Source organism: Sinocyclocheilus rhinocerous, unplaced genomic scaffold, assembly GCF_001515625.1.
Source record: "Sinocyclocheilus rhinocerous isolate Xijiao unplaced genomic scaffold, SAMN03320098_v1.1 scaffold838, whole genome shotgun sequence".
Taxonomy (NCBI): Eukaryota; Metazoa; Chordata; class Actinopteri; order Cypriniformes; family Cyprinidae; genus Sinocyclocheilus; species Sinocyclocheilus rhinocerous.
In genome coordinates this window covers 284626-295990 of record NW_015650710.1, presented here as the reverse complement: position 1 = coordinate 295990, position 11365 = coordinate 284626, and the positions used below count along the sequence as shown (strand labels likewise).

The following is an 11365-nucleotide window of genomic DNA, read 5'->3' as shown; positions in this document are numbered from 1 at the left end:
TTTTTTTTAATAAAAATGCTTTTATTCAGCAAGGATGCATTAAATTGGTCAGAAGTGACAATAAAAACATTTATAACATTACAGAATATTTCTATTTCAAATAAATGCTTGCTATATTTCATAAAAAAGAAAAACATATATATCATGGTTTCTACAAAAATATTAAGCAGCACAGCTGTTTTCAACACTGATAAGAGCAAGACATGTTTCTTGAGAAGCAAATCAGCATATATACGAATTATTTCTGAAGGATCATAATGACCCTGAAGACTAGAGTAATGGCTGCTGAAAAATTAGCTTTTAATCTCAGTAGTGAATTACATTTGAAAATAATAAAGACAACTGTTATTTTAAATTGTAATAGTATTTGAGAATATTACTGTTTTTACTGTATTTTGATCAAATAAACATAGCCTTGGTGAGCAAAAGAGAATTTTAAACATTATATCAACCTCAAACTTTTGAACAGTAGTGTAACTTGTCTCGCTCAACCCATTCTTAATAAAAATATTAAGATTGAGGTCTGACTAGGGATATGCCGGTATCAAATTTTCATGTTGCGATTAATTGCTAATGCTTTTATCACGGTATGCGGTATTATCACGGTATTGGAATTTAGTTTTAAAAAGTGCTAACAATATCGTGCATATTCATTACCGTGATATACCGCATTACCGAATACCGGCACAAGTCTAGGTCTGACATGGCTAAAGCCAGTAGAAGCGTTGTGTTCTGACTTCCCCACAGACCCTGACCTGTCCCTGCGTGTATATTCCCCTTCCCTTCACCTCAGATCCTCTCTGAAACTTTTAGCCTCTCTGAAAATCCCTCCTTTCCTCAAACAGAAAAGACTCAATCTCTCTATCCTACATCATTTCTGTGAACAGGATAGACTATATGTGTCGGGCATGTAATTGAGTAAATTGCAATGTCTGTCACTGCTGTTTGTTCCATTTGGGCAGACTAATTTGCCCAAGCCCTCCGCTTCAAGGCACCGGGCTCCTTCAGTTCGCCTGAAAATGAGCCTTGTCACTCACGCCATAGCGTTTGCACAGTACATTATTACCCGATCTGTTTACTGGCACCAACTGACCAAGGACAAAGAGTAAGATGGATTGAGTGATGTTTATTACGCATTGGCCCGGGCTTTCTTTGCCGTTCTTACAGCAACGGGACATGGTAATGAGCGGCGATACAGTCAGTCCTCGTATAGCTGGAAATTTGGGGAAAATGATTAGGAGCCCAGCCTTAGCATTCTTTTGTGATCATTGGCGTTCGCTCATCTCCTTTGTTTTGTTGCGTTGATGGATGTCTTTCCAGGCCTCTGCAACCGAAATGTTGTCTTCTGATTGATAGCTGACATAATGAGCCGAAGTATACAGTGAATGCTGACGAGCCGGCGTATCACTTGTCTGATTGGTTCATGCGCTTCAAACAAAGTGGCCTCTGCGAGCTGTCAGTCACTGTCACAAGAGCCATCACCTGCGCTGTTGCCATGGCGATGGCTTAGAAAGGGAGACGTAAGCGAGGCGTTTTTGTATGGTTAGTCCGTGACAGGTTTTCTCAGAGGCTGTGCTCAACAGATCCTCAGAGCTAACATCTGAAAACTAACCCTTTGAGTTATGTCTCTGAACGCGTGTGTGTGTGTGTGTGTGTGTGTGTCTGGGATTGTGTGTGTTTCTGTGGGGGGAGGATCTCTGTTTGTTTGTGTTTGTGTGTGTGTGAGCGCAATCTCAGATCTTTGAGACTTCTAACAGATTACAGGTCGCGGATGTCACGCGTGTGTCAGCGCTGGGGTGCAGTGACAGGGTGAAAAAGTGCAAGCAATGGTGTCTCCATGGATGACATAAATCACCTACATGAAACGCCTTTCACCTTCCCTCTGTTAGCCATCAATCAGCCCTACACAGAGTGAGATGATGGGCTCAAGCTCTCTTACCCTCTGTCATTCTGTCTGTCTCTATATCTGTCATTTCCTGTCCTCTGATTGGTGTCTTCTCATCATTCTTGAGCTTTCATTCCTCATTATCTCCTTGTTTCGATCTTTCTGTTTGGATCTCCATCTCTGCAGCCTTCAATCCGTCTTCTTTTTGGCAAATCAGCATCGCTTTTACTTTTCATATCTGGACTCTTGGTCAGATTGACGGAGACTGATAATGTTGTTCTCTTCGATAAAGTCCAGTTTTCTGTTGTCTAAACTTTCTCTGATGGAAAGTCAAATGTCATCATTCATTCATTGTCATGTTGTCCCAAACCCATATGACTTACTTTCTTCAGTGGAACTTAAAAGGAGAATGTGGTTATCGCTTTTTTGCCTTGCATTTATGATGAATGAGTTTAAGCTTCAGAAAGACTCTGGAAACACTATAAAAGTAGTTCTTCTAAAACCAGTAGTTTTGTCTCAGGCTGAAACATCAGTTATTATTGGGCTTCCATCCACATATTTCTATGCAGATTTTGCGATATTGCATTTAAAAAAATGTTGAGTGGACGCATCAAGATGCAAATAAAATCTCCAAAATGCATAATCTTGCTTGAAGATTTGTTGTTGTTCTTCAGTGAGAATGCATACATATAAAAAAACAACTGAAATGCATTACTGAATAAATTCCTGTATGTACATCAAAAAGTGACATATTCTGTTACACCAAATACACCAAATAATGATCTTTAAAAAAGCGTCATATGACCCCTTTAACCTAGTTTGTCTGTGCATTTTGTCTGTACGCTCTAAAATGCTAGTCATTTATTACATTTAATAAAATATTTTGTTCTCTTGAATGCATTGGTTGGAAACACTGCTTTATTTGCAAACTGTTTTTCCAATATTTATGCCTTTCTGCATAAATTAGGTCGCAGCTTGGATGAAAACATTCCCCATATGATCTTTTCCTCCAGTGAGCTGAATCATTGAGATAAACCCAAGAACAAGATTAGATTTGTAAATGAATCATACAGACCTGTTTGTTGAACTGGATCAACTGATTCTTTGGAAAGATTTGACTAATTCGAAGATTAAACATCTTTACACATGAACGTGCCAAAGAGCTCTGTTCATGACACTTAGGTTTTTATGTTCATTTAATTGTGTATGTGTGTGTTTTCTCTCTGTTTTGGAGCTTGACAGCCCCAGCCCTCATTCACTTTCATTATAGCCAGCATATTCTTCAGGAATTCACCTTTTGCCTTCAACAGAAAAAAGAAAGAGCAGGTTTGGAATGACATGAGGGTGAGTAAATGATGACAGACATTTTGTTTTGAGTGATCTACCCTTTTAAACCAGACATTCAAATTCACACTCTGGAGAAAGAAAAATGGATGCTCGTTGGCTATGGGAGTTTAAGCTAACTTTGTTTCCCGGAATCTTGATTTATGTTTGCTTCAGTCTTACAGAAGTTCTACCTTTGGATGCCTCAGTGGCTTTGATTATTCATTTATTTATGAACAGATTTAGCCAAACTGGCTATCATTCTATCTTGAGGTTTCACAGAAGTATTAGTATTCACAGCCTGCACACAAGCAACTGTTTCCTACACAAGAAGCTCCAGATTTATTTTCTGGCTGAATCCAGAACACATTGTCAATCTGGCATCAGGGCAGTTGACCTTTAGCCGCTCTAATGCACCATCGTTGTCGTTCTCAGATCAAGAGGAAATGTCTCACACTCTGTCACAACAAAAAAGTCCATCAGTGTGCTGCCTATGTGACTTAAATGAAATCTTTGCGGCTGAATAATAATGAATGGTGGCTGAGACTATGGAAGTATCTCGCAGTCTTGTCAGCGCTTTTCTCTCTTCTCAAATGACAGCACGCTGTGCAGATGTGGAGGCACTGTTTGTCTTGTCGCCACGAGGTGCTGTTCCATTGACAGCATTGTTTCAGATGTGATGAAGTGTGAGCGTGGTTTTGGCAAGAAAGGCTTAGCATGAAATGTGTTGGCTTTGTCTGTTAACAGCCCCTTGAGCGAACTAGTTCAACTGTTTCTTTTTCGGTGGTAAATCTATTATTGAACATTGGAGGTGTGGTCTAACTCACTCCCCCCACTCGTTATTTGTTATATTCACAAAATAATAATGGGTTTTCTGTAACAATGAAAATTGTCCCCGTGTGAGCATGTGTCTGTTTGTGTGTGTGTGTGTGTGTGTGTGTGTGTGTGCTTGTTCTACAGCTGGAGGCCAGAGACTTGAGTCACTGAAGTAATGACACGGTCAGAGCTGTCAGTCTCTTCAGGTCGCTCTTATCTAAAAGGCTCTCGCTGTAATAAGCTTCATTACGATGCCTTACTTAGACACAACTCAAACATAATTTTCTATTCAAACATACTGCATCTGATCACTTTAACTTGATTTGATTCATTTTCTTTCATGCACAGATAATGTGTAGCATATTGTAGAGGTCAATAGTGAACAGATGCACAACAGTTGCGCAAGGATGCTTTTTATTGATCAGAATTGACAGTTGAAACATAGTCACAAAAGATGTATATTTCATATAAATGCTGTTCTTGTGGCCTTTCTCACAAAAAAAAAATATTAAGCAACAAATCTTTTTTTTTTCAATTGTGTGAGTAATAATAATAATAATAATAATAATAATAATCATTAATAATAAAGCATCAAAACTGACTCCCTAAAAAAGACATGATCCCCCCTGAAGCTTGTCTACTGATTTTAAATCACAATTTTGGCCACCACTGAACTGGGTAAAACCATTAACATTACCTGAGCGGTTGAATTAAATACGCTAAAAAAAAAAACTTTTTGTATGAATGGAGCAAGAACATAATGTGTTTAAAATGCATATACACAGTTAATTTTAATGATGACATCTGCCCTCTTTAATGCTGTTAAACTGAATGTATCAAGCAAACATCAACACTGAAATAAGAATTCAATCAATATGCATGAAAGTTGCATTCCTTACTGTAATGCTAGATCTTACTGACCCCAAACCTTTAAAGGGGTCCTATTAAGTCCTTTTATGAAGTCTTGATTTGTTTTTTTGGTTGTACTAGAACAGGTTTTCATGCTTGATTGTTGCAAAAATGCATTCTTTTTCTCTTATTTCACATTGTTGCACCTCTCTTCCCAGTCTGTCTTGAACACTCGGTTTAGTTCCTGTTTCGATGAAACAAAAAACAAACGAAACGAAAAAAGAAAAAAAAATGTTCTCTTGATTGGTTAGCTGTCCCAGTGCGTTGTGATTGGCGAACATGTGCATAGAGCATGTGCCAGACATGTCACATCTTTTACAATAACTGAGACATGGCAACAACATGCTACTAAAGGCATTAAATAATGTTCAGAATGTAACTGGGCACTAAAAACTGAATTTAGATTTTCCTCTTCGTTCTATTTGCTATCCATACCACATGCAGCTTTTTTCTTTTGCTGTATACTAGTAGCCACCTTTTCATCCTGTTAGTCAACAAATCCGTGGTAAACACTGTATGTATAATGATGGTCACAAGTATGAATACTTGCAGCTTCTATTTAACCAAGCAGTATTGTAAGCAACAACCTCGTCTCGTACGGAAATGCTATTGCATTCAATTAACATAGAGACCTTAATGTGTTTGTTTTGCTGTAATGACAACATGGTATAGTGGTGAGTTTAACATGAAAGATATCTTGAAAGAAATATGTGTGTTGTTTAAAAACAGGTATCGAACCTTTGTCTCTGAGGACGCAGGGCCCAACACTCTGGTTGCAACGGTGCTGGCCAAGGACCCAGATGGAGATGGGATCACATACAAAATTACAGCAGGCAATGAGGAGGGCAACTTTGTCATCGACAGCCAGAAAGGTGAGACATCCATTTCAGATTTGGTGTTATTCTTTTGATCTCTCTCTCTGACGGCTGTTTTAGGCTTCATGAACATTCACTGAGGAGCAGTGCAGTAGGAAAGCCTTAATTCAGTGGTTTCTTTCAAACTCTTTACATTGCATTGCATCACGTTATACATAAGTCGTTTAACTATTAATGATTTTTTAATAGTAATTAATAATTTAATGTACTTTCACGGTTGGATGATCAGGGCAGGGCAGCTATTCAAACAAAAGTATTCATCCATCTTTTACCTTGGACATAATTCAGATGCCAAAGAAGTCTTTTATATTTATTTAAAGTATTTTTTTTGTCCCTTAATTGGCGAGGACAGTAGTAAAAGACATGAGTGGTATATGCATGAACCTTATGCAGGCCAAACTAAAACTTGTGTTCTAGTGAGGAAACCGCAACACCAGCGCATACAGTACGTCACTGCTGCACTTCTGCTCTGATGGTAAACACAAGATTGTATTGTTTATAGAATAAACATTATAGAGAGGATGGGAAATTACGTGGGAGCAGTTAGGATGGGATTTAAAAATGCATCACATGATGAGAGTGTGCGTCCCGACTAGAAAAGAAGACTTTAATCTGAAGGATTCTTAAGGGTTAATTGAAGACACAATGTTTCGTGTGAACATCTGGTAAACTGAGAGTGTGCGTCCCGACTAGAAAAGAAGACTTTAATCTGAAGGATTCTTAAGGGTTAATTGAAGACGTGTGAACATCTGGTAAACGGTAAAATCCAGAATGGCAGGAGAGTGAGTGAAATCAACAGCAGCATCTGTTGTAGAACAGTCATGTACATAATGTACTCTAATATATTTTCGATCACACTAGTTCTTCTAAGTTTTTGAAATTAAGAAAAAGTACATATTTAAGTACAGTTTAAAGCTTTAATGTATCTGTTACATTTCAAATCAGTTGAAAAGTTGCCATGCATGATTTACTTTAATCGTATTTACATTTTTTATAGTTATCACTTGAACAAACATTTGGTACTTTCACATATACAAAATTAGCGACTTACTAATTATAAAGAGGTAATTATTGTAAAGCGTTTCTTTTGGCAAAACTGTTAAAAGTTATAGTTAAAACACCCACACAAGGATATACAGTGGGTACGGAAAGTATTCAGACCCCCTTAAATTTTTCACTCTTTGTTATATTGCAGCCATTTGCTAAAATCATTTAAGTTAATTTTTTTTCCTCATTATCTCTGGAGAGACCTAAAAATGGCTGTCCACCAACGTTTACCATCCAACCTGACAGAACTGGAGTGGATCTGCAAGAGGGAATGGCAGAGGATCCCCAAATCCATGTGTGAAAAACTTGTTGCATCTTTCCCAAAGACTCATGGCTGTATTAGATCAAAAGGGTGCTTCTACTAAATACTGAGCATTTTTCAGTTTTTCTTTTTTAATAAATTTGCAAAAATGTCAACAATTCTGTGTTTTTCTGTCAATATGGGGTGCTGTGTGTACATTAATGAGGAAAAAAATTAACTTAAATGATTTTAGCAAATGGCTGCAATATAACAAAGAGTGAAAAATTTAAGGGGGTCTGAATACTTTCCGTACCCACTGTAACTGTTAATATGAAATCCCGTTTCTGCCTTAGATTTAAAAAAAATGAGGTAATTGTTTGGGGGGAAAACACATTGTGAGAAATTAAGTCAGTTGTAAGAAATAAAGTTGCAATGGCAAGAAATGAAATCACAGTTCTTAGTAAGTAGTCACAGTTGTGAGATATGAAGTTGCAAAAATAAGAAATACATTTCATAGGATTTTTATTTTATTTATATTATTTTTTATAACTCTAAAACATAAATTGGAAATGGGAAATATGAGAGATCCAGTTGGTAAGCTTTTTATTTGATTATAACTGTATCCTTTAGGAACTATGTGTGTGTACAGATCAGACACTTTGTGTCCCTTGATGATTTCAGAGCTTTTCACTGGGCATTGGCACATTTCTATTATGAAAATGCAGTGTCTGTTTATCTCTCACAGTTCTGAAGGAGTTTAGTAATGGTTCAGTGAATATAATATTTATTGGCAACTACAAATACAAATTTCTTAACTGGGGATGCACCGAATGTTCGGCAACCGAAATTGTTCAGCCGAAAATAGCAAATATATATGTTACTAATGTTACTAACTTATTAATTTTAAATTGTGCTTTGTAACAAATTGTGCTTTGTTGGTATAATGTCTGCTAGAATGTTAAAAAATTTTCAGTGTTAAGTAAATATTTTTAAGTTGTTGTTTTGTAATTTCTTTTTTCTTTGAAAAGCAAGACAAAACAGTAAAATGCAAAATTTGGGTATTTCATTTATGCAATGGTGAAACAAATTGACAAAGTACATGGGGGAAAAATGCAAAAAAAAACGTGTTCTGTATTCGGCCTTCAATGTTTCATTTTGTTGGCTTCGGCTTTGGCCAATAATTTTCATTTCGGTGCATCCCTATTCTTAACTCCTCAAAGTAACAGCATTTGCTAAAAAGTTGATGACTTAATTGCCACACACTCCTCAACAGTGAAAGAGCTAGACATGTTTTGATTGATTGCGTTTTGATTGAAGAAGATCGGTCGTAAGATACGAACTTCACTTATCCTTCTCACAAAATATGTTTGCTGCTTACGTTCACAGTGCTCCAATTTAGTGCTCCATTCAGGTGATTCAAACATGTACCGCTTCATTGGAAGCACTGCGGTTCCTTGAAGAGTGTCTCTGTTGATTCCCTTCCCTGCATATTCCTCCTTTTCTCTCCTCTAAAGATCAAAGCGTTCCTTTATTGCCCCTTCTACGGCTCATCAGATCTCCGTCTCGACTGAAATTCCTTCTATCATTCATTAGAGCCTCTCCTCCATTAGGTTGTTTTTGTTGGGGCGAATAAGGGCCTAGGCGATTGTGCTCGTTGGTAATTTACTGTAACTCACAGAGGAATGCACTCGGTTTGATTTAATACCCCTTTAAGGATTCAAACAGCAAAGTCAATAAGATGATCAGGCCTTTTGTATTAAAGACATAAATACAAAGACTGCATCCGGTGCGTGAAGGAAGTATTTACCGGCACGCCGGCGTAGTGTTTACGCTGGTAATCAGCCAGATCATCGGCAGCACACAGCACCTGTCAAGCGTTTTTATTTTCCTCTGTTATTTGTAGTGTTTTGATTTTCCTTTGTTCTTTGTCCTGCTTAAAGACCTCATGCTAAACAAGGTTCCATCATCCGAATGCCTGGCAATGAAGAAATGCATTTCAAAGAAAAAAAAGACTGCCAGAAAATATATTTGTTAACATTGTACAAAAGCTGATAAATTGTGTAATTAAGGATGCTTTGGATATGTCCAGCAATCCATAAAAGAGAATACACAAATACCAGAGACATTTGCTTGTCAGAGCCATAAAGAAACATCTTCTCTATCTCTGATGTGCACTGATATGTCCTGGCTGCCTCTTCCATCTGTGTCCTGTTCTAGACTCCACCAGTGTACTACATACTAATTGTAATAGACACTTCCGGCTCAAGGACCGATAAATCACACGCAGATCATTACTGAAATTTCTGTTTCCTGAGCTGCCAGTTTGTCAATATTTATAATCCCGGCTCAAGCTCTTTATTTAATTCTGTGTGTATCTCTGTTTAAAATCATTGGCGGTGATGCATACCGTAGCAATGGTTTGAAATGGTGGTTTTGAAAAAACGTTACTCAACAGATTATCCTGTGGCTCTCATAGCCTGCAGTTGATACAACTGTCAAGAGAATAGAGCTAGAACCTGTGACATGCCTCCTCAAGGCACAAAATCCAAACACACACACGCTCGTTTCAGCCCCCACTAACATTTGGATAGGGAGCTAGTGCGGCTAGGGGTGCTCAGATTGAATTAGAATTGATTACATGTTCTTTTTCCCCTGAGTTGTGCCGCAAAAGGACTAGCGTTATGCATTAGAATCAATTCAAGAAACTAAAGGTACATGTGATTTCCCTCCTGCCAAGTCTGTGTCAGTGGATGTGCTGGTTTCTTTAATGTCATTTTGCTGCTAGCTGGAGATAGCAGTCATCTAGCTCTTCAGATTATGAATGCAGAGCTGAATGCAGCAGAGTCTAATGCGCTCTCCTGAAAGAGATGGCGCTGCATGGTGTACCACGGAGGGTCACGTAGGAGCTGACTCGGGCTGTCTCCGCAGATAAGACACAATGTATGAAGCATAATGATATCCCTGGCACATTTGCAACAACACACATTCATCCATAAAAACACACAATATATACACGATTTTGCATAGTACTAGCCTCAGGAATGGTAAATATACTCATCATTGCCTTGAAGGTCAGAAACAGCCTCTCTGCATTATGAATGAGGGCTGAGAGATCAGTCTTCATGGCTCCATATGTATTCATCAAGTCCTATGTCATTTACAAACTTTCATGTATGAAATAATGTAAGAGTCTGTTTGTCAAATGCAGTGTACGGAAAGAACGCAGCTCCCTGATAAGCACATTTGATCTATTTAGATGCGATCGCGTTAAAACTGTGTTGAACTAACGAGGAATCAATTGCTAATTCAAAGAAGGCGCTGAGGTTGAATGGAGTTTGAGTGGGATTTATACGAGGGTAATGGCCAATTAAATGTTGCTATAAATGTTTGCCTGTCACCCCACACAGGATTGATCCGTCTCCGCTCCAGCCCGTCTCCTAGACTTCAGGGAGTAAAGTACGTCCTGAACGTTACGGCATCAGATGATAACGCCTCCGGTGGGCCGCAGTCACTCTCCGCCATTGCCCAGGTCATTGTAGGAGTTGACGATGTGAACAACAACAAACCTGTGTTTGAAAAGGTACTATGTATAAAAAATCAGTCTGTATCTATCTATATACTATCTCTGTGCATGTCTGTTTATTCACAGTGTAATTATCTATTTTCTTCACCATTAACTCTCACATTAGCTCTGTTCCAAAACAACTGCTACTTTTAAAATGTTATATATAACGTGACCCGTGCTGGCAAAATTATTTAGAAGGGACACGGGCTAATTGCGAGCTACAGGCAAAACAAGTGAAAAATGTAAATTACGGTCAAATTCGAGGTTTTCACAAAAATGTGTTCATTAAGCCCTCGTCTAGCGATCCCGATGCTACAAATAGGAATTAAACATTTAAAATGTTTTTTATTTGTACGTTTTCTGAAAGGTCTACCTTCTTTGTTTTAGAAAGTTGTGTTTGTCCATCAGAAGCAAAGCATTTGCGTTTCAGTAGTTTAAGTTTTGAAAAGACCATGGAGGAATAAGAATATAAAGTGCGGGACTTGATTGATGTTAAAAGAGTCATTAACAGCGATAAGCCACATAAAGGATCTTACTTGCACAGACTGACACATCCAAAGTGTCAGGTGAATTTTTTTTATTTTTTTGGGAAAATAAGGTATTTATATTCTGATTTTCATAATAGCACTTAAGTATAAGGACCAGTTCTCACTATTAACTAGTTGCTTATTAGCATGCCTATTATTAACATATTGTTATGTCTT

The 11365-nt window shown here is 37.9% G+C and overlaps 1 protein-coding gene across 1 annotated transcript in view; it reads left to right on the top strand.

Annotated features, from left to right (window-relative positions):
- The window catches only part of LOC107712488 (neural-cadherin-like), a gene marked incomplete at its 5' end in the record, with an annotated part of 181396 nt that overhangs the window by 25624 nt on the left and 144407 nt on the right, over positions 1-11365 (top strand). Inside the window, 2 exons of the mRNA XM_016517756.1 lie at positions 5663-5805; positions 10504-10676. Of these exons, the coding sequence (XP_016373242.1) occupies positions 5663-5805; positions 10504-10676 (316 nt within the window). The remainder of the gene's footprint in view (positions 1-5662; positions 5806-10503; positions 10677-11365) is intronic.